General features: G+C 34.4%; 1 protein-coding gene across 2 annotated transcripts in view; it reads right to left on the bottom strand.

Annotated features, from left to right (window-relative positions):
* LOC137399562 (regulator of telomere elongation helicase 1 homolog) overlaps positions 1–23641 on the bottom strand; it is a 146541-nt gene that overhangs the window by 79545 nt on the left and 43355 nt on the right. For both annotated transcript variants that reach the window (XM_068085740.1, XM_068085739.1), the window contains exons 5-14: positions 23303–23445; positions 22194–22287; positions 20347–20434; positions 14609–14674; positions 13539–13740; positions 11491–11667; positions 7665–7801; positions 4706–4775; positions 3933–4065; positions 1273–1386 (exon numbers count right to left, since the gene is read on the bottom strand). In XM_068085740.1, the coding sequence (XP_067941841.1) occupies positions 1273–1386; positions 3933–4065; positions 4706–4775; positions 7665–7801; positions 11491–11667; positions 13539–13740; positions 14609–14674; positions 20347–20434; positions 22194–22287; positions 23303–23445 (1224 nt within the window). The remainder of the gene's footprint in view (positions 1–1272; positions 1387–3932; positions 4066–4705; positions 4776–7664; positions 7802–11490; positions 11668–13538; positions 13741–14608; positions 14675–20346; positions 20435–22193; positions 22288–23302; positions 23446–23641) is intronic.

Genomic DNA, 23641 nt, shown 5'->3' with positions numbered 1-23641 from the left:
AGTGAACGCCATAATTGCTTTCACATTCGTGCATGTTTTGTCATAGCTTCACTTGCGAGTAATCATTCTGTTGATAGCACTCCTGAAGGTCACCATCGACAGAATTATTGTGCAGGTTCAATAATTATAGCAACAGCATAATAATTGAGCCTTCTGCTTTAATTATTATGCCGTTGCTATAATATTTGAAGCATATTATGCTAGCAAAAGACCCTCCCTATATTTATGCATTGTTATTGATAAGTAGGGCAGTGCAAAATAATTAGCAAAAGCGTCCATAAAAAACATCGTAAACAGTCAATAAAATGGAAAGCATGACTCACTAAAAACAGAAGCGCTAAAGTTATCCGACCTTGCACAAACTGACGAAATCGCCAACTCTTAGTCATAACTTGGCGTAATGTGAACGAAAAAAATCTAGCCAATAGTTCCCAGAAAAACGTTCAGACACTGGCCACAACAGCTCGGTGTGCAAATCGGCTGGTATGAACACAGCTTTAAAGCTGTCATAATGTTTACAGGGATTGAGCCCGGCGATAGGTGGAACTTATTTCATTTTTATTCAGACAGCCTGCGAGTGGGTGTTTACCATTTACTAGAGTAAGTGATATAGAGAGACAGAGAACTAAAAGTTTAAATTAACCAGAGTTAGTTCACCTTAGCCTTACCATTTACTAGAGTAAGTGATATACAGAGACAGAGAACTAAAAGTTTAAATTAACCAGAGTTGGTTCACCTTAGCCTTAACATTTACTAGGGTAAGTGATGTACAGAGACAGAGAACTAAAAGTTTAAATTAACCAGAGTTAGCTCACCTTAGCCTTACCATTTACTAGAGTAAGTGATATACAGAGACAGAGAACTAAAAGTTTAAATTAACCAGAGTTAGCTCACCTTAGCCTTACCATTTACTAGAGTAAGTGATATAGAGAGACAGAGAACTAAAAGTTTAAATTAACCAGAGTTGGTTCACCTTGGCCTTACCATTTACTAGAGTAAGTGATATACAGAGACAGAGAACTAAAAGTTTAAATTAACCAGAGTTAGTTCACCTTAGCCTTATCATTTACTAGGGTAAGTGATGTAGAGGGACAGAGAGCCAAAAGTTTAAATGAAGCAGAGCTGAATATTTAAAGTACAATATATTTATAGTCTAAATGTACACCTTCCTTAATGAACTGTTACTGTGGTAACAGAAGGTCAAAAAAAAGTTGTTAACTGCATCAACATTAGCAATGGACTAGCTAAAGCCCAAATGAATGTATGACCGACCTGTTCTGGTAATTAGAATTCAGTATGACACTTTCAGGACCTTGCTTCACGACAGCCACTGATATTTGATTAGATGATATAACATGCGGGTTCTCCAGAGTTATGGGGAATGGTCTACAAGAAATATTCACAGGTTTGCTTGTATTTCATTATATCTAAGCACAATCATCAACCATCAGGTTTCTAGTAGTGCATGGGGCTGAATATGCCAGCGTTTAATTCTAAGAAATGCTTCAAAGGCCTTTCTTCCTTCCCTTTTAGCAGAAATTTAATGTAGGGAAACATGGTAATTTATAGTTTTTGAAATTTGGCATACGCTATATGATAACTTTATAAAAGTAATAAATAGCGCTCAGCTGTTATGACTATGAGCAGCTAAAACAGCATAACATGCTATTTTCTGAAATGACTCCTGATGTAACTTTTCGAAAAGTCTATTAGAAGTCTCCTGATGTAACTTTTCGAAGAGTCTATTAGAAAGTACTATAATATCTAAAACATGAGTCAGTAACCACTGTAATATCTACAAAGTGAGTCAATAATCACTATCATATCTACAAAGTGAGTCAGTATTCACTGTCATATCTACAAAGTGAGTCAGTATTCACTGTCATATCTACAGAGTGAGTCAGTAACCACTGTCAGATCTACAAAGTGAGTCAGTTACCACTGTCATATCTACAAAGTGAGTCAGTAATCACTGTCATATCTACAAAGTGAGTCAATATTCACTGTCATATCTACAAAGTGAGTCAGTATTCACTGTCATATCTACAAAGTGAGTCAATAACCACTATCATATCTACAAAGTGAGCCAGTATTCACTGTCATATCTACAAAGTGAGTCAGTATTCATTGTCATATTTACAAAGTGAGTCAGTAATCACTATCATATTTACAGAGTGAGTCAGTAACCACTGTCAGATCTACAAAGTGAGTCAGTAACTGCTACCATATCTACAAAGTGAGTCAGTAATCACTGTTATATCTACATAGTGAGCCAGCAATCACTTTCATATCTACAAAATTAATCAGTAATCACTATCATATCTACAGAGTGAGTCAGTTACTACCGTCATAATTATGTAACGAAGCAGACAGAAGTGGTATAGTTACTCAATCTGACATGACCATAAGATTCTACCTTATCTTATTTACTGAACGCGCTCCTACAACGTAAATAATTCGTTCCACGAATGTTTAGGTTACAAGTATTTTGCGTTATGAGAACAGTAAAATACATGTAAATTGCCTAATCCGTTCCAAGATCTTTCCAAACTAACCCCTTTGGGCACACAAAAAGGAAAAACTTGACTCAACCCTTTTAGTTTGTGGGCTGTAACGTAACTGCAGTATTATTGGTTAGCATCAACAACTTTTCTCCTATTTTTGATCAATCTTACTGGTTTCGCAGACCATGATTGCGGTAAGTTTTACAAGTTGATGGGGAGCGCACATCTTCGACGTTCTTTTAGAACGATTTGCTTATTTTTTTAACAGCAAAGACTATTCTGCGCAGTAAAACTAATAACGAATAATTTATATGTCTACAATAAAGCAAAACAACAAAATATTTTATAGAAAGCGATACTACCTGTTCGTCGTCTATTTGTACCCAGGAGGTCAAGGTTAAGCTAAAAGAAAACTTTCTACGATACTCCAACTCGTGACATTCAGATTGGTTGACCGACGAAGTAACACCTACGCCGATCGATTGCCTTTGTATTTATGAACAATGCACTGCTACCCTATTATCTGTTTTGTCGACACATCTGATGATCTGTCACGAAAAACTAGATTGTTGCAAAAGTTTTATATAATATATATGAGAAGTATAATGCTATACGCACGTTGTTTTCCTTTTGCAAGTGCTACGAGATAGATTAACGTTCAAATCAAATTTGAGAACTCGCCTGACTTGGCATTTTACGTTGTATAGAATTTTTTACGTAGTAGGAAGCAAAAACTTCACATAAATTTTTTACGTTATCTGGAATTTAGGTTATAGGAGCGCGCACCATATCTTATTCTTATCTATCTTATTCTTATCTATCTTATTCTTATCTATCTTATTCTTATCTATCTTATTCTTATCTATCTTATTCTTATCTATCTTATTCTTATCTATCTTATTCTTATCTATCTTATTCTTATCTATCTTATTCTTATCTATCTTATTCTTATCTATCTTATTCTTATCTATCTTATTCTTATCTATCTTATTCTTATCTATCTTATTCTTATCTATCTTATTCTTATCTATCTTATTCTTATCTATCTTATTCTTATCTATCTTATTCTTATCTATCTTATTCTTATCTATCTTATTCTTATCTATCTTATTCTTATCTATCTTATTCTTATCTATCTTATTCTTATCTATCTTATTCTTATCTATCTTATTCTTATCTATCTTATTCTTATCTATCTTATTCTTATCTATCTTATTCTTATCTAATTCTTATTTAGCTAAATGATGAGCAGAAATAAAGAAAAACAAACATGGAAACCCACAACAAGCTTCTAGAAGACATTCATATATTTAATTTTGTATAACACTAAACATTTTAGAATCTAAAGTGATTACTCGAGTAATGTTCAGCCAATCAAGTGGTACTTAGGAGACTTGTCGAACAACAGAAAGGCAGAAAATAACGTACATTCTAAGTTCCGAGCTAAACGAAGAGAGAGGCTTGAGAGTGCCACTTGCAAGAATGATGCAGCGCACTCCCTGCTTCTGCAGATCCATCATGGAAAACCCAGATGAGAAACACCAAAAGGCAAGAACGCGCACTGAAATTAAAAAAGAGGAGATAATTAGAATGTCAACATATTTATGTAAGGGGAAAAGTAAAGAAAATGTTTAGAATGAGGAGCAGTAGGAGTAGTATCTCCTACTAAGCCCTGTCTCAGTCACAAGTTCCGCCAAAACTAACTGTTCCAAACTAACTTTAGCCGTAATCTGTGCACTTTTGAGAATTGATAGAAACGATAATTGATAAAACAGAGATTTTTGAAACCAAGTCAGTAAACGAAAAGCTAAGGTGATAAGTTAAAAACTAGAGAAAAGATTAAAAATAAGTGGTAGTAGTGTAAGCGCTCCCGTACTATGACCACACTTGACAAGCAACTACGTATCACGTTAATCACTAAGAATGTAGGTTTAGCGCAAGAGACTAACCTGATAGTATTTAATTTTATGAAAGGTTACACTAACTGAGCCATTATCCGAAAAATTTGTGTTTAACCATTCGAGATTTAATACCGTTAACAAGTGTCATGACGTCAAAAGTCTTCCGATGAAACAAAAACATTCAATTATTTGCAGCCGATCACAGTCTCAGCTCATTGAATATATAATAATATGCAGTAACAAAAACCTACCAAACACGTAACTTAATGAGGAGAACAATAAGCAATGGTTGATACGAACCAGGTCGATTGGCAGTGCTCGCTGATGACCAGTAAGACTTGTTTGCTGGCTCTCTTTCATGAATGTATACCTGGATACAAGATATTGTAACACCTATGATATTGTAACACATATGATATTGTAACACCTGTGTTATTGTAACACCTATGCTATTGTAACACCTATGATATTGTAACACCTATGATATTGTAACACATATGATATTGTAACACCTATGATATTGTAACACATATGATATTGTAACACCTATGTTATTGTAACACCTATGTTATTGTAACACCTGTAATATTGTAACACCTGTGATATTGTAACACCTGTGATATTGTAACACCTGTGTTATTGTAACACCTATGTTATTGTAACACATATGATATGATAACACCTATGTTATTGTAACACCTATGTTATTGTAACACCTGTGATATTGTAACACCTGTGATATTGTAACACCTGTGTTATTGTAACACCTATGTTATTGTAACACATATGATATTGTAACACCTATGTTATTGTAACACCTATGTTATTGTAACACCTGTAATATTGTAACACCTGTGATATTGTAACACCTGTGATATTGTAACACCTGTGTTATTGTAACACCTATGTTATTGTAACACATATGATATGATAACACCTATGTTATTGTAACACCTATGTTATTGTAACACCTGTGATATTGTAACACCTGTGATATTGTGATATTGTAACACCTGTGTTATTGTAACACCTATGTTATTGTAACACATATGATATTGTAACACCTATGTTATTGTAACACCTATGTTATTGTAACACCTATGATATTGTAACACCTGTGTTATTGTAACACCTATGTTATTGTAACACATATGATATTGTAACACCTATGTTATTGTAACACCTATGTTATTGTAACACATATCATATTGTAACACCTGTGTTATTGTAACACCTATGTTATTGTAACACATATGATATTGTAACACCTATGTTATTGTAACACCTATGTTATTGTAACACCTGTGATATTGTAACACCTGTAATATTGTAACACCTGTGATAATGTAACACCTATGATATTGTAACACCTGTGTTATTGTAACACCTATGTTATTGTAACACATATGATATTGTAACACCTATGTTATTGTAACACCTATGTTATTGTAACACCTATGATATTGTAACACATATGATATTGTAACACCTATGTTATTGTAACACCTATGTTATTGTAACACATATGATATTGTAACACCTATGTTATTGTAACACCTATGTTATTGTAACACCTGTGATATTGTAACACCTGTGATATTGTAACACCTGTGTTATTGTAACACCTATGATATTGCAACACCTATGCTATTGTAACACCTATGCTATTGTAACACCTATGATATTGTAACACATATGATATTGTAACACCTATGTTATTGTAACACCTATGTTATTGTAACACATATGATATTGTAACACCTATGTTATTGTAACACCTGTGATATTGTAACACCTGTGATATTGTAACACCTGTGATATTGTAACACCTGTGATATTGTAACACCTGTGTTATTGTAACACCTATGATATTGTAACACCTATGCTATTGTAACACCTATGCTATTGTAACACCTATGATATTGTAACACATATGATATTGTAACACCTATGTTATTGTAACATCTATGTTATTGTAACACATATGATATTGTAACACCTATGTTATTGTAACACCTGTGATATTGTAACACCTATGTTATTGTAACACCTATGTTATTGTAACACATATGATATTGTAACACCTATGTTATTGTAACACCTGTGATATTGTAACACCTGTGTTATTGTAACACCTATGTTATTGTAACACATATGTTATTGTAACACCTATGTTATTGTAACACCTATGTTATTGTAACACCTGTGATATTGTAACACCTGTGATATTGTAACACCTGTGTTATTGTAACACCTATGATATTGTAACACATATGATATTGTAACACCTATGCTATTGTAGCATCTATGGATTGTTCGGAGTATTATAAGAGTGCTATAAGACTAGACACTGTGCAAATGCTAATTAAATAATGACAATGTGCGACTATATAAGCAAAATATTACAGTCCCTGTTGTTTACTTGTTGTCTTTATATTAGCTACCTACTAAATATTATGCAGTAGATACTCCTGTAACGCTTTGTTTTACATAAAAATCCCGTATAGTCTACAATGTCAAGTCAGTGCAAGTTCTCAAATTTGATTTAAATCATTGACATATATTTTGCTGTTCGTATAATGTAAAACGTAACGTGTAACAGAAGTTCCCAAAACGGATTATTTATATTGCAGGAGCATCTACTGTACGCCTGAGCTAGCAATCATATAAAAAAGATGCCACCATTACAATATACATGTTAAATGACTAGCCTTGCGTATACCTTTGCTCAATCATGACTCGCATAATGCAGCAAAATTCACTTATCGTCAGTATAGATATAACAGGTAATACATACCCTACTATCAAACCATTACACTAACAGTATACATATAACAGGTAATACATACCCTACTATCAAACCATTACACTAACAGTATACATATAACAGGTAATACATACCCTACTATCAAACCATAACACTAATAGTATAGATATAACAGGTAATACATACCCTACTATCAAACCATAACACTAACAGTATACATATAACAGGTAATACATACCCTACTATCAAACCATAACACTAACAGTATACATTTAACAGGTGATACATACCCTACTATCAAACCATAACACTAACAGTATACATTTAACAGGTGATACATACCCTACTATCAAACCATAACACTAACAGTATACACATAACAGGTAATACATACTACACTATCAAACCATAACAAAGATAGACATAGAACAGGTGATACATACTACACTATCAAACCATAACAAAGATAGACATAGAACAATACATATTTACCCTATAAAAGCTCGCCATATGTGACTTCCTCATCTCAGGAGACTGAGCGATATTGTACGAGTCACTTTCAAATACAACTTTGAGAAAATTGACAAATCGGCCAAGTCCATAAGCTTTAGAATGTATACCGGAATAACCTGTGGAAAACATATGTTGTAGTTAGGAAATATTATTCAAATTCTAACACGAAGGCTCCCATGTTCTTGCTTTAACGGTATGCAAACTAGACATTGTTGGTAGTCTTATTTTAACATCTACAAGACATGCATAACATTCACTAATGTTACACGCTAGAAATGTTTGTCGTATTTTTCATCTTCGTAGCATGTAAATGGTTTCAAACGTTGCATATTTAATTGTTCAAAGCGATTCAAACATTCGATTCAAGAGGGGTATTTTTGAAAACATCGTATCAACAATGAAGTATCGTACTGTGTACGATGTAAACATCGTATCAAGAATGAAGTACCGTACTGTGTACGATGTAAACATAAATATTCGGATTATCGCACAAATCTTTGCGATCGGAGGTTGGATTTTTATCGTTTTCATTGGTGACTTCCTTACAGCACCCCTACGCAGCTCTGCTTTCTACGCACGTGTTTTAAAAATATTTTATGTTTTAAAATATGTTTTACATATATATGTCTTGAAAATGCTAAAATGTGTGGGAAATTTCTCTTTCAAATTCGGAGTTTTTTTCTAAAATAGTGAACACTATGTTCGCAGATGAGTTAGTTATCAGAATGCTCGACCTAGAGGCTGCGTTAAACATTTTTTAAAAAATAGATGGTCAAAGAAAAAAGAATACGGCTGCGTACAACCAACTGGCAGATGTGATGAATAGTCATTGTAAATTTGAAAGAACAATTTTCCGCACGTTTTGACATTGACATTAGACGCATTTTAATAGTGTCAGGAGCGATATAAAATATGCGCCCTGCTGTAGCTATAAGCACAACAGGCTAATATAGAAAACGCAGTGTTGCGCGACAATTTCTTCGTAGCGTGCAAACTTGTTAGCTACGAGCAATTGGGAGTTGTTCCCACTCCTGCATATCATGTAAATACGTCCTCTTCATTCCCATGATCAAAACCACAACTTTGAAGTTCCAAAATTCGTAGCATGTAACACTAGTGATTGAGATGATGTAGTATTATTAATAGCATAAATGCTATACCTAGCAGCAATCATGGGCCATCATGGACATATGCAATATGCAATGTATCAACAAGTATCCATGAGGTGATACCACTTAATAGAAACTCAGCTCAACAGCGTATTGCGTGCGCCAGTATACTACGTATAGCCAGTGCTCTATAAGTCGACTGTGATAGGTCAACTGTGATAGGTCAATTATGATAGGTCGACTGCAATAAGTTGATTGTGCTAGGTTGATTGTGATAGGTCGGTTGTGATAGGTCGACTGGGATAGGTCATTCTCAATAGGTCGGTCGACTGTGCTATGTCGACTGCAATAGATTGACTGCAGTAGATCGACTGCGATAGATCAAATGTGATAGGTCGATTGTGATCGGTCAACTGTGAAAATTCGCTCTAAAACTTTGGGGAACCTTCAGCATAATGAGTCCTTAAAGATGTAGTTGCGTCAAAAATGAAATTAGGACCCATAAAAGGCTAAAACATCAGCTACAATTTGATGCCATTTTTGTCTTTGTAGACCAACCCTGTCCATAGATATATGCGTTTGAATGAGGCCCTCTTTTAAAAAGCTCACGTTCCAGCGGGTGGCAATTTCGTGACGTCACAAGCTTGTTATCTGAAACAAAACCACAAGCGATAAATATGAGGTCGATTCGTTAGCCAATCATGCGTGCGAAATTTTTATATAGGCCGTAACAAATGTTATCACTCGTAAAACGCGTTGTCTGTGATCTCGAAGATTCTATTAATTAGATCTCGTTACTCGTTACTGATTCAACGCATTTCAACAATTACTAAGTTATACATAGTTTTAAAATGGCTTCAAGTTCGAGCGACCGCTACTCAGAGTTATCTGAGCAACTTTCAGTAAAAGATTAGAGTAGACAGCCTATTGCCAAAGCTGACAGGCGTCAGCAGCATTTTGCTGCAGAAGAAGACAGAATGGAGGTAAATTAACTTAGTTTTCTATACTTTAGTAAATGTAATATTTTTTATAGTCATAAATACATATACTAATTATTAAAATGATAATTCTATGCTATCTCCAATCATCGTTTCATAGCTTATCTGCCGTTTTACCTAGCTGTAATATTTTTTTCGAATTTTCTTTGGTAAATTAGAGTCATGATTACAAATTATTTTCACTCGTAGGAAGTGGGTAAAATCGATTGATCATTGCAAATCTTTAATTTCCAGAACCAAAGGTTCGAATCGTTGGCTTGGCGTACTTGTGCCTTTATTAAATGTTTATTCGTTTTTAAAATTACACTCGCAATCTATTTAACTCCCGATTTGGAAGCTGTCAATAGATACGCTTTAGAATGACATATCTATGAATGACATATTTATTGCATCTACTTTGTTTACATTTACTTGTTTTACTGATTACAGAATGTTTATGTCGTCCCACCAGCCGAAGAAGCTTTGTCATTGTGTGGAAACTGCCATAAAGGAGAAAGCGAGACTTGAATGCGTGCTGGATGATGTTTTGTTTGAGTTTGTTGCAGTAGATGAATTTGTCTTATTGTATCAGCTAATACTATGTGAGTGGCCACGACTTGATGAATATTTTTAATAAAAGCTTTATGCCGAGATGAAAATATTTTTGCTTGTAAAAATTATATAATAAAATAATATTGTTGAAGATAATGCAAAACATGATTTGCAGAATATTGTAGTGAATCGGATATGGTATATGGGTGTCCGCAGAACTGGAGAATGTGAGTTCAAATCCAGTTTGCAGCAGACTTCTCATCCTTAAAACTCTATCCCTGTCTATATTCTTTCCAAAGAGGTGGCTTGCTAGTAGTAAGAAACTAGTAAGAAACTAGTACGTAGGCAATAGGTAATAGGCGACATAATGTGGGCGGGGCTTATGGGAGGCTGTATATCGTTTATATGGGTAGCTGCAGAACTGTGCTGATACAAAGACCGCGTTCTACATAAAGTGACTAGACAGAATTACCGTAGACCGGTAGAATTGGTAGTCGGTACCCAAATGTTTACACAAGATTTGGAGAAAGTGAGTAGAACAAACTTTCAATTTTCGTTATTTGAGGCCTTTTAAACATTCATAATAATGCATCTGTAGCAGGATTTAAAATTTTATTCTAGCCAACACGAGCAAATACAAAATAAGATATATGCCAATAGAGCCACGTAAGACTAGACTTTTATCGCAAATAGCCGATGTGAATACGAGAGATAGAGAGAGGTTACCAAACGCGTGACATCATTTTTGGCGAGGCTGGGCACGTTTTTGTGGCCTGAGCGTTTTTACGGTGATCAGATTTTTTCGGTTTTAATCTTCAAATATCTTGGCAATGCGATCGCGTAACACAACAAACAACATATCAACTGATAGAGAAAAAAAATGCTTTCTTTTAAGATCAACTTAAATTTTGACGCAACTACATCTTTAACATTAAAACTGCTATTATGCCTTTCATCATATTTCAACCAATGTTTGTGTAGAGAAACTCAATGCGGTGGTGACGTACCATTCGTACCGACGTACCATTTCATAACCGAACCTTTGATGTAGCCTTTTCTTATGAAGACAGTGTTATATTAGATATGCAAATATCAGTGCAAGACAGTGTTAAAACTGTTGTCATAAGGTCAATGGTTAGCACGAAACTAGTGGTAAGTGACACTCACCACCACTTGTAAGATATCCAATAGCAGCATCAACGATCTGATATATCGGAAGATAAGTGTTAAACCCTAGCTCAACCTTCCCCAGCAGTTCAAACAAGTATCTTCCGCCTTCTTTTAGTTCCCTATCTTGGCTCAGTTCTATGTTACCTATTTCTTTTTCAAGGTCTATCAGCACACCTAAAAGGCATTGGAATCATTTGGAATCAAGTGCAGGCAACTTGTGAGCTTACACTATTTTATTATTGCTATACAGTAATCTAATTACAGTAGGTGCCCCTACAACATAAATAATCCGTTCCAGGAATGTTTACATTATAAGGATTTTACGTTTTACGAACAGTATAATACATGTAAATTGCTTAATTCGTTCCAACATCTTTCCAAACTCACGCCGTAAGCCATAAAAAAAAAAACTACACTTGACTTTTTAATTTGTTGGCTACATCGTAACCGTAATATTATTAGTTTGCATTGACAACTTGTCTCTTTTTCTGATTATTTTTGCTGTTTTATACACAGTGGTTACGCTAATTCTACAATATGTTGAAGGGGAACGCACAAATTTGATGTCCATTTTCACCGATTTGTTAATTTTTTCTAGACAGCAGTCTATTCTGCAAAGTAAAGCCAATAACAAGTATTTTATGTCTATAATAAAACAAAACAAAAGATATTTTTCCTATAAAAAGAGCGGCGTCTACCTGTCCATCGTCTATCTGTAACTAGGGGTCAAGGTTAGCATAAAAGATAACTTTCGGCAATACTCCCAACTTGTGGAATTCAGATTGATAGACCGACGCCGTAACACCTGCACCGATTGATCGCCTTCAAGTATTTATTAACAATTGCGCAATGACCTATTCTCTGCTTGGTCGACGTTTCTGACGATCAACCATGACAAACTAGAATGCCATGGAAGTTGTATAGTATATATAACGCTATACACACGTCATTTTTTCTAACAAATGCGGCAAGAAATATTACCAAACAAATCAAATTTGAGACGTTGCCCTTTCTTGACACTTCAGGTTTCATGGATTTTCTTACACAGTACAAAGCAAAGACTTTGCGTAATCTTTAAACGTTATCTGGCATTTATGTTATAGGAGCCTCTACCGAAGTTACCTGACTACCTCAAGATAGATACAAACCATGTACCATCCTAAAGTAACGACTCCTAAAGTAACAAGACCCCTAAAGTAACAACTCAGAACATTGAAACGCTAACACATGTGATACAGCAATAATTGGAAATATTTGAATTTTGAACACGTGTTGAGCTAGTTGGCAGACATTGTCTGTAAGCAACTAAAAGGCATTGCCACTAAATAACCCGAGCATAGAAATAGCAGTCACTACTGAATGAAAACTACAAGTACCACTTCTGAGCCATTCAATTCTTCACTGTCTGTTTTATCACGGGTAAGGTTTTGACTGACTTTAAGAGTTATCTTCTCTCAGGGTATGAGCTGTAGTTCTTTATATGTTAACTAACTGAGTGTATCGTGTCACTGCCACTATTTACTGTAAATCTAATTGGAAAGTCTACATCTCATACCTAGTTTATAGAGCTCTAGAGAAAAATCACATTTGAATTGACTTATCTACTTGTAGAATTGAAGATTGTATTCATGGACAACTCGCTACAAGCTGCTACAACCTGCTACAACCTGCTACAGGTCTTGTGTAGTCTGGAAATAACTCAGAACAAATTGTTAGGGACTACCTCAAGCGCAGCTGATGGACTGATGATTTACTGTTTACAACTGAGCTTCTTGAAGTAGCTGTGCTAAATTTCAAAATTACCTACTTACAAAATACAAAATAGCAACTCAAGAAATCACATTTTACGGTAAGTACGCCTGGACTATCAAAGCATCAGGCACTGCATCCATGGCCTTGACTAACCACATACATGTCATGTCAAGTATCACCTCACACATGCCAAACAAATATCCCCTTCAAAACTGGGTGATTATTAGAAATTTTGTTTCAAACGAGCACAGTATTACACAAAACTTTGAAACAGAGTATTGAAAAATTGTCACCTTTAAGTTTTGTCACATTCTCCAAAGTAAGAAGTTCAAAATTCAAACTATCAGTGTCAGGCCCATGAGCGAAGTTATCGTTTTCCAGCTGATCCTTGCCAAGGTTCTCGAGGTAGCCTAGAATGGCATCAAGCTCCTGAAGAGCGGATGCTATTTCAAGACCAGTGATCTCTACAGATGAGGATTCTTCGGCTACTTGGGCCTGCGTGAACCAGTTTCAATCAACAAGTTTCCAATCAACAAGTTCACTGACAAACAACAGCAATACGGGAAGCCTGAAAACTGTGAAGCTATACGAGTAAAACAATAAATTATAAATTATGAATGAACCTGCAAGAAAAATGACAGTTTTCGTTTAATTACTAATAGTGAGCAACAATAGTAAGTGAGCAACGATGTTTGAGACATAAAACTACAGCAATACAACATAAATACACAGATGTCTTTGTAAAGTATATGTAATAATAATTACTGTATAAGACTCTACTGCATAAAATAATCTTTAACCAACTGTCATAAAATTCAACACTTTGCGGGTTTACAATACTATACTTACCAGAGTCAGATTTTAATAAAACAAAGTTTACCTATACACCGAGTGTTTTAACGTGAAGCAAAATGTTGTCGTTTGAATGTGGCTCATTGTTGAACTATAAACCAATAATTAAATCAAACTAAATATTGAACATGCCTCGTGTTAAATATTTAAAGACTTCTGAGCACAGGTAATTTACTAAGCATTGTTAAATTACCAACTCTTGCTAAAGACCTTTTACTCCTACAGTTATGGCTAATCTTTAATATAATAAGAGTCTGTCTGTCTGTCCATCAGTCTGTCTGTCCATCAGTCTGAAGCCATGTTTTGATGCTAGAAAAAAATAGCTTTCAACAAGATTCAAACTCGTAGCTTTAGGCTTTGTAGATCGACATTTTCTACCAAATGTACTTTTGGACCGCCTTGCCACATTCCGGAATACTTGTGCAGTTAGTTATCATACATGATAATCTCTTATTTCTTACCCGAGGCCCCAGACTGCGACGGTACTAGTCTTTAATGGTATGAAACTTACCAGATTGTGAGCTTCATCAAATATGACAACAGATCCTTCCAAGTCTATTCCATGTCTTTTACGTATCTATCAATATGACAAGTAGACATGATTAATGTGTTTATAGTAGATATGTTTATTGTTGTTTATTGTGTTTTAAGTCTCCCACTACGAAATATTAAGTCTCCCACTACAAAATATCAAGTCTCCCACTACGAAATATTTCGCTCGTTCGGACAGAATTAAATTATTCTGAAAGCATTTTGCTGACACTCGTTATTTTTCAAGTTTCTGTCAGCTGAGTGATTGACATAGAGCTGTAATTTATAGTTTTATGGAATAGAGCTGTAATTTATAGTTTTATGGAATAGAGCTGTAATTTATAGTTTTATGGAATAGAGCTGTAATTTATAGTTTTATGGAATAGAGCTGTAATTTATAGTTTTATGGAATAGAGCTGTAATTTATAGTTTTATGGAATAGAGCTGTAATTTATAGTTTTATGGAATAGAGCTGTAATTTATAGTTTTATGGAATAGAGCTGTAATTTATAGTTTTATGGAAAAGAGCTGTAATTTATAGTTCTATGGAATCGAAATTTTCTGTCATAGAGCTGTAATTTATAGTTTTGTGGAATCAAAATTTTCTGTCATAGAGCTGTAATTTATAGTTTTATGGAATCAACAGAAAAATTTGCACAACAATTAATGAATCTGGCAAACGAAGTTTAATATTTTTTGCAGCTTCGGGAAACCGGCTGCAAAAGAAAAATGTTATCATTTTTACAGTATACCTAAAACGCAGGCCAAAATTTTCTAATATAAAAATATAGTTATTAGAAATATCTGAGGCCTGATGTTGAAGAATTTCGCAAACAAAAATACTTTTAGGTTGTTGTTTACAATTTTTTTATCTACAGAGCGGAGAAATAAGAAAATTTGGAACTCGCGGTTTTTCACTACAATGTCTGAGTACAAGAAAAACTAATTGGTTCATTGTTTGGCAAAATGGTAGCCCAATATTCTAAATTTATTGTAGCAAAATGTTGGGTGGTCTGTTAACTCTGTGATCCGAGATCAATATTTAGTATAAATAGTAAGGCGAGCCATCATTAATGGCTGTCCAGCAGAATAAACGATAAAGTAATTCCGTAGCGAGGGAGTTAAGGTGAGTATTCATACAATACAATACCAAACAATAAATATATAAGCATGACTATAAATATAAACATAAAAATAAACAAATAAACATACCTTTCTGGATGACTGGCGTGTGTATGCCTAACTAAATTTTATTTACTTGAAGCGCAATAAAAATGGCATAACTACGCTTATTGTCAGAGCACAGGCAAACCATTGAGCTATACAATATTAGTGCGTAGTACATATTATTGACTAAAAATATACGCAATGATATCGAAGACTTGCGGAAACGTGTGCAACTGGCAACATTGAACTGCATTGAGATCTTGGCTCCAGCGAAAATCAAATAACAGATCGGCTTACGTAAGATATTACCGTCCGTTATGGATTTCCCGTTAACGCAATAATAATCATAGAGGTAATAATAATCATAGAGGTAATAATAATCATAGAAGTATTAGTAATCTATAGGTAGCAATAATAAAAGGAAGCATTGGTGCATTTTGACTCGAGTCGTTTTGCTTATAGAAACGAGAGAATCGAGTCAAATCGTCTGGTGAGAGTAAATCTTGAGCTGATTCAATTCAATTTCACCGGTAGAATTCAACTCAATTCCACTGCAAGTAAAAGACACCGAAGAATCAATTCAATTGTGATTAAGCCTTAAGGCATGCTTGAGCAAGCGTGTTAATTCAAGTGCCCACCTCTGCTTTATAGCCTGACCACTACAGGAACTAAATGCATCCTAAACTAAATGCGGAACTAAATGGTATTGACTGTCACAAACTTGTACTGTGAAATATTAATAAATTACAATGGTGAAAATAGATAGAAAATCTCTACATATTGTAGAAATGTGAATATTGTGAGTATTGTGAATATTGTGAGTATTGTGAGTATTGTGAATATTGTGAGTATTGTGAATATTGTGAATATTGTGAATATTGTGAATATTGTGAATATTGTGAGTATTGTGAGTATTGTGAATATTGTGAGTATTGTGAATATTGTGAATATTGTGAATATTGTGAATATTGTGAATATTGTGAGTATTGTGAGTATTGTGAATATTGTGAGTATTGTGAGTATTGTGAATATTGTGAGTATTGTGAGTATTGTGAATATTGTGAATATTGTGAGTATTGTGAGTATTGTGAGTATTGTGAATATTGTGAATATTGTGAGTATTGTGAATATTGTGAGTATTGTGAATATTGTGAGTATTGTGAATATTGTGAGTATTGTGAGTATTGTGAATATTGTGAGTATTGTGAGTATTGTGAGTATTGTGAATATTGTGAGTATTGTGAGTATTGTGAATATTGTGAGTATTGTGAGTATTGTGAATATTGTGAGTATTGTGAATATTGTGAGTATTGTGAGTATTGTGAGTATTGTGAATATTGTGAATATTGTGAGTATTGTGAATATTGTGAGTATTGTGAATATTGTGAATATTGTGAGTATTGTGAGTATTGTGAATATTGTGAGTATTGTGAATATTGTGAGTATTGTGAATATTGTGAATATTGTGAGTATTGTGAATATTGTGAGTATTGTGAATATTGTGAGTATTGTGAGTATTGTGAATATTGTGAGTATTGTGAATGTTGTGAGTGCTCGTTTAGGATCCACTTGAAACTCGTGATGCTGATTGAACAAAGTCGGTGAATTAAACATTTGGAATCATGAAGAACTTAGGAAAAGGTGTCAGAACAAAGTGCTAGACATAAGAACTGCAGTGACTCTTTTCAACAAAACAGCTAGGAGCAATAAAGATGGGAAAACATATTAGTCAATGTTCAATATTATGATTTTAATAAAGTCGAAAACGACACGATTCTAATAGTGGAGAGGTTTTAAAAAACAAAAGAGATTTTTAACCATCATTATCGAACTAGCATAGGATTGAGCGTACTGTGATAAGCACAACTAACTTGATAACATTCACATATCAAGTGCATGTGTATTGAATTGAGTGTTAGGTGCTCAAAGTCACTTGAGTTGAAGTTTGAGCATTGAAAACTTCTCGGGTCTAATTCGGAGCACAAGCACCTCAGTTTCACTATTTGAAGTCACTTCTCACTTCCCATGACTTTTTACTAAAAACAGCCTACAGATTGCTATATAAAAATAAGTATATCCAGTCAATCAGGTTGCACAACAGCGTTGACTGTCTTGTGATTGGTCTGACTTAGTTTTAATGTTTTTCGGCTGAGGTTGGATTATCAACAAATCACTTGCATGTACTTTTATATTCTCGCTAATCAAATGAAAAAGATTTAAATTTAATTTTCTGAATAAATAAAAAATGAAACTTGTTTCTTTTTGGACATTTCAAGATTTTTCTACACCTCAGCTATAAACTGGTTTGTAGCTGAACCAACAGTTTATAGCTGAAGCGTAGAAGAATCTTGAAATGTTCAAAAGGAAACAATTTTCTTTTTTTATTTATTCAGAAAATTAAATTTAAATCTTTTTCATTTGATTAGCAAAAATATACAAGTAGAGTGACTCTCATTTATGAAAACTAATAGAAGTAAGCGCTGACAAAGAAATAAGAACAACCAATAGGGAACCTCTAATCTCAATGCTAGTTTATATGTGATGAGCCAGTGTGCGTGAAAGCAAATGTTCCTACAATTGAAATTTTTAGCTCCTCTGTTGCTTGACCAAACACAAACAACAATTTACACTGGCCTTTCTTGGTAATATTTTCAAAAGTAAAGTAAGAATATACTGTAAAATTTTGCACCAAAAGATTCTTGTTAATACTTGTGTAGTCTTTGGTTGATGGCCAGCAAGTTATTGATGAGACCAGATTCTGATAGCTTGCTTTTTTATATGTTCAAACCGACACCAAATATATGTTGGCCTACCCCTCCATGGCATGTATAAAAGAACTGTGGACACACAAGGCAAAATGTAAAGAATTGAAGCTAACATTGTAATGCCTTATGTATTTCTGGTGCCGACCAGAGGAAGTTTTTTGAGCCAGTAGAGTGACAATTGAAAGACCAAAAGCTTTCAAATACCAAATAATAATTATTGAATGATTTTTAAAACTAGTGGAATGGCCGGTGTTTCCCGGGTAACAAAAGTCTGCACAGAAAAATTATTTTTATTTAACATTTACAACAAGAGTTAACATTCTAAACTTTCAACTTCATATTATGAGAAAAGTGTTTTGAGCTGGTCAAATAAAGCAAGAAACAAAATAAAACAACTATAAAAGTGTTTAAATGTAAATGTAAAATAATTAGCAAGTAATAACTAAATTAAGTCTGTTTTGCTACAATTACAATAAAAGCTCATTTGGTAATGATACAATTAATATGAACTGAGAAAACAAAATAAAAATCCTGATTACGTTGAATTAATAATAGCGATTCGCACATAGACGTGTGCGTATAAAAAAGGTTACTGTCCTACCAGAAGCTATCCATCAAAACTTTGAGTACGACGATACTGGTACCTCTCGATACCGGTACAAATGTAAAATGGGATATCATACAGTCTTTGTCTGACCGTACAGAGAGAGAATGTAGAGGCTATTCCTACTCGAGATACCCTAGGACACTTATGTATTCGCCTCATCTAACTTTCGCGTTTTTGCGGAGTCACCCTCTCGCGAAAATTTCATGTGTGAAACTAAACTATCATAACGAACGAGCGAAAACACGAAATTAAATAGCTTTGTTCATTAATAGTCCAAGAAACAAATGGCAGCAAGCGATCAAATTGCTTTATCGACCTCGCCCACACTATTCTACCTGCGGTTTACAATTACAAACTAGTCCCAAATTGAAATTTTCTTCTTATCGGTAAACTGAACCTGAAGAATCTAATTATGTTTGTTCCACTGTATTTATTTTCACATCACTATATTTTCACACTCATCAGAGCTGCGAAATTAAGTTGCTGCGAAATTTAACTCTGTATACTACTCACGAAACTAAATACTAGCGAAATATAAGTGTCCTAGAGTAATACAATTGTCCGCATGAAAAGTATTGACCTTGACGTTACAATTTAATCATACAAAAAACCGGAAATAGAAATTCACGAAAACATGAAAAACCATCGCATTTCATAGAGTTAATAGAATTTCAATTAATACGTCAATGCACGTGCAATGGAGAATAGGGTCTATAGAGTACATGTATATAGTAAAAGCTATTAACCGTAAGAGCTTTGGTAATCTTGTGGATAGAGAATTGGATTGCAAACCTGCGGGTGCAATCTACATGAATCGAGTCCAGCAGAATGCGAAGTTGGAATATCCAAGGTTTTAATAGTTTTAGATGGACATATAGATATCCAAACAAACGACGACAAACTTCGAGAAATATATATATATAGATGATACAGTTTTTTGTTCAATAATGAGTTGCCTGCAATTTAATAAACTTATAAATTTAGAACATAAATGTATAGCTGATCATAACTAAAACCTAATGAACAATTTTCTCCAGCCAGACATTCGCTATAAATCTGCTGATAACACAAGCCCTTCCTGCTCGTGTCTGACAGACTTACAGGCAATTACTCTATAGTTATAAAAAATCATACATTCTTATGAGCATGTTAGAGAAAAAGGAAAGAATAATTATTTACCGCAGGGTCTATCAGGTAGTTATATGGCATGAATATAATGTCAGCATAGTCCTTGGCAGCGCTACGGCTTATATAGTAGGGGCAGCATCTGTAGGAAAATGCAATGCTGGCGAATAAGTGATAGGTCCCATTACATAAACAGCACCATACTATATACCGTACAAGTCAACATACTGACCTACGATTATTGAAAAAACGACTCATTCTATACAATAATTATTACAGCCCTCCCTTGCGATGCGATTATACGATTTTTTATACAACTTTTTACATTTTTTCGTTATACGTTTTTTCGCCTTATGAAGTGGAAAATGACGTTTCCACCTAGCCATACAAAACTTATTCCACCATACGAATTCAACAATATTTTTGCCCGAGTTCAAATTTGGCTGCCGGTGTGCTTTTTACAAAATGTTGAAGTAACAATGACACTGAAATGCTGTTTGCTGTAAAATTTTTTACAATGTCTGAAAGAGAGATGATGACGGATTTCTCTAAGTTCAGCGATTCTCATGTAAAAAGTGGCAATATTTTCCCTTTAAAACCAGTGACAAAGTTGGAGTTGTGGCCCCTATCAACAAGTCAGTGGTCAGACAACTTCTTTAAACCTGTCAACAAAAATCTATTTCATTGTGTATTAAACAGAACATTCTCAAAAACAGCATTGCTTGGGCTTTCTTGGCAAATTAGGTTGAAAAAGGTTTTAATGAAGACGGCTAAAAGTTGTAGTCAAAACGAAGCCAGAAACTGATAGCTGATAAAATTTTAGTGATAAAAGGTTGAAGTTGAGTAGAATATTTAAAAATAGATACTAAAACTTAGCAGTGTTTGTTTAGTAAGCTAATATCATTTAAGTTAAATTCAAAGTTTATTTTATACGCAAGTCGGTCTAGAAGGTAAGAACTTCTTCCTACGGTACATACTGCACATAGCACATAGTAATGCACATTTAAATGCAGATTATAACCAATAAACACGCTAAAGTTACTGTCAGTTACTATAGTTACTAAAGTTAACATGCTATTTTGTTACTAATTTTAATATGTATGATAATTAGATAAAACTTTGATGATTTTTACCAGGGGATGTTTGCATTATATAATTACTATGGTTTCTATACCCATCCATACAACTTTTTCACCATACGATGCGAACCCTGGAACAGATTAAAATCGTATCCCAAGGGTGCAATGTATCTTAATTTCTACCTACTTGAAAGGCAATTTGTCATAATTTTTAATAATTATAATTATGCTTGGAAACGATAAAGACAATTTTAAGCACTTTTATAGTTTAATAACAAAAAGTTTATCAGCGTTTTCAAATGGAATACGTACAAGAGTCTCAAAAGCATTCACAAGTTCTTCTGTCAAACATTGACACCATCATGTAACTCATAGTTATTAAAATCTAAGAGGAATAGCAAAATCTACTATTTACAACCCACAATCTTACAACAAAACTGAACTTTGCTGTTTTAATTTTAAGAAAGGCATTACCATCTTTCACTTTACTCATAACTTTACCATCTAGCAATAATCGTAACCTACGATTATTGCTAGACTTTGAAGACCCTCAGAGACTTGAGAGCTAAAAATTAGGGTGCGAAGTAGTGTTTATGATTAATCGAACATAGCACAACCAAACAATGTGAAGGAGAGCTGAATACATATTTACAGACTTATACAATTGAATTGTGTCAAAAAGTTACTCTGTGCGTGGGGAAAAATTTGCTTCAGCTTTACATTGTATGTAGTAAAATTAATGAATAGAGGTGATCTTAAGTCAAGATTTTAGCGGAAAAGGTTAAAATTTGCCCTTAAACTGAAGAGCCGTGAGAAACTCACTTGTGTTTATTACCAAGTATCTTCAAGTCCTCTATGTCAAGTATGTTGGACTTGGAATCATTAGGGTTATTCAATGCAAACAGATCCTTTTTCTCTGCAAGATTCAGCATACTAACAAAGTCAAGGTCTTGAGGAGGTACTGACTTGCTTTAGAGGCATCAATATTCAGCATACTAACAAGGTCAAGGTCTTGAGGAGGTAGTCACTTGCTTTAGAGGCATCAATACCTAGCATACTAACAAGGTCAAGGTCTTGAGGAGGAACTTACTGGCTTTAGAGGCATCAATATTCAGCATACTAACAAAGTCAAGGTCTTGAGAAGGTACTCACTTGCTTTAGAGGCATCAATACCCAGCATACTGACAAGGTCAAGGTCTTAAAGAGGTACTCACTTGCTTTAGAGGCATCAATTTTCAGCATACTAACAAGGTCAAGATCTTGAGGAGGTACTCACTTGCTTTAGAGGCATCAATACCCAGCATACTAACAAGGTCAAGGTCTTGAGGAGGTACTCACTTGCTTTAGAGGCATCAATATTCAGCATACTAACAAGGTCAAGATCTTGAGGAGGTACTCACTTGCTTTAGAGGCATCAATATTCAGCATACTAACAAGGTCAAGATCTTGAGGAGGTACTCACTTGCTTTAGAGGCATCAATATTCAGCATACTAACAAGGTCTAGGTCATGAGGAAGTACTCACTTGTGTTAGAGGCATCAATATTCAGCATACTAACAAGGTCAAGGTCGTGAGGAGGTACTCACTTGCTTTAGAGGCATCAATACTTAGCATACTTACAAGGTCAAGGTCTTGAGGAGGTACTTGTTTTAGAGGCATCACTTGTACGATCAGTTATTCAGCAACACAAGAAAAAGGTAAATTCTGTTTGGTATTGGACTTATGACCTTGCAGGTGTATAACAACACACCAACTACTGAGGCTCATATACAACGCAGAACACCTGGCTATTGTAAATGAGAGCAGATAAGTCTAAGCATAAATTACATATCAGGTACATATCAGAGAACGAACTTACAACTATATCAAGACAACGATGCTAACTCAATCAGCTGCAAATTGATGAAATAGTTAGTATATGGATTGCTTACTTTCAACATTAATGTAGAAATGACACTGACGAGTTTGCACCTTGACGCGACAAGCTGCCTGTTTAGCTTGGTTACTCGTTTCCTTCATGACCCCGGGATGGATGCACAGTTGATCTCTTGATGCTACTATAGCCGTGCGAAACCTATCAATATCTTAAAGGTTGACTTGCAACAAAATTCACATTACAGTTATTTGGTATCAAAAGATTCACCATGTTTTACTCTGTTGTGTTGTAGGTGCCAGTTATGTGGAAATGTGATTAAAAGCTCTTAAAAGCTCAAAAACGAAAAGCCGCCGTAGATTGGAATCTGTTTATTTATCTGACGTAGTCATTACAG

Source organism: Watersipora subatra, chromosome 7, assembly GCF_963576615.1.
Source record: "Watersipora subatra chromosome 7, tzWatSuba1.1, whole genome shotgun sequence".
Classification (NCBI taxonomy): Eukaryota; Metazoa; Bryozoa; class Gymnolaemata; order Cheilostomatida; family Watersiporidae; genus Watersipora; species Watersipora subatra.
This window is presented reverse-complemented; position numbering and strand designations above follow the sequence as displayed.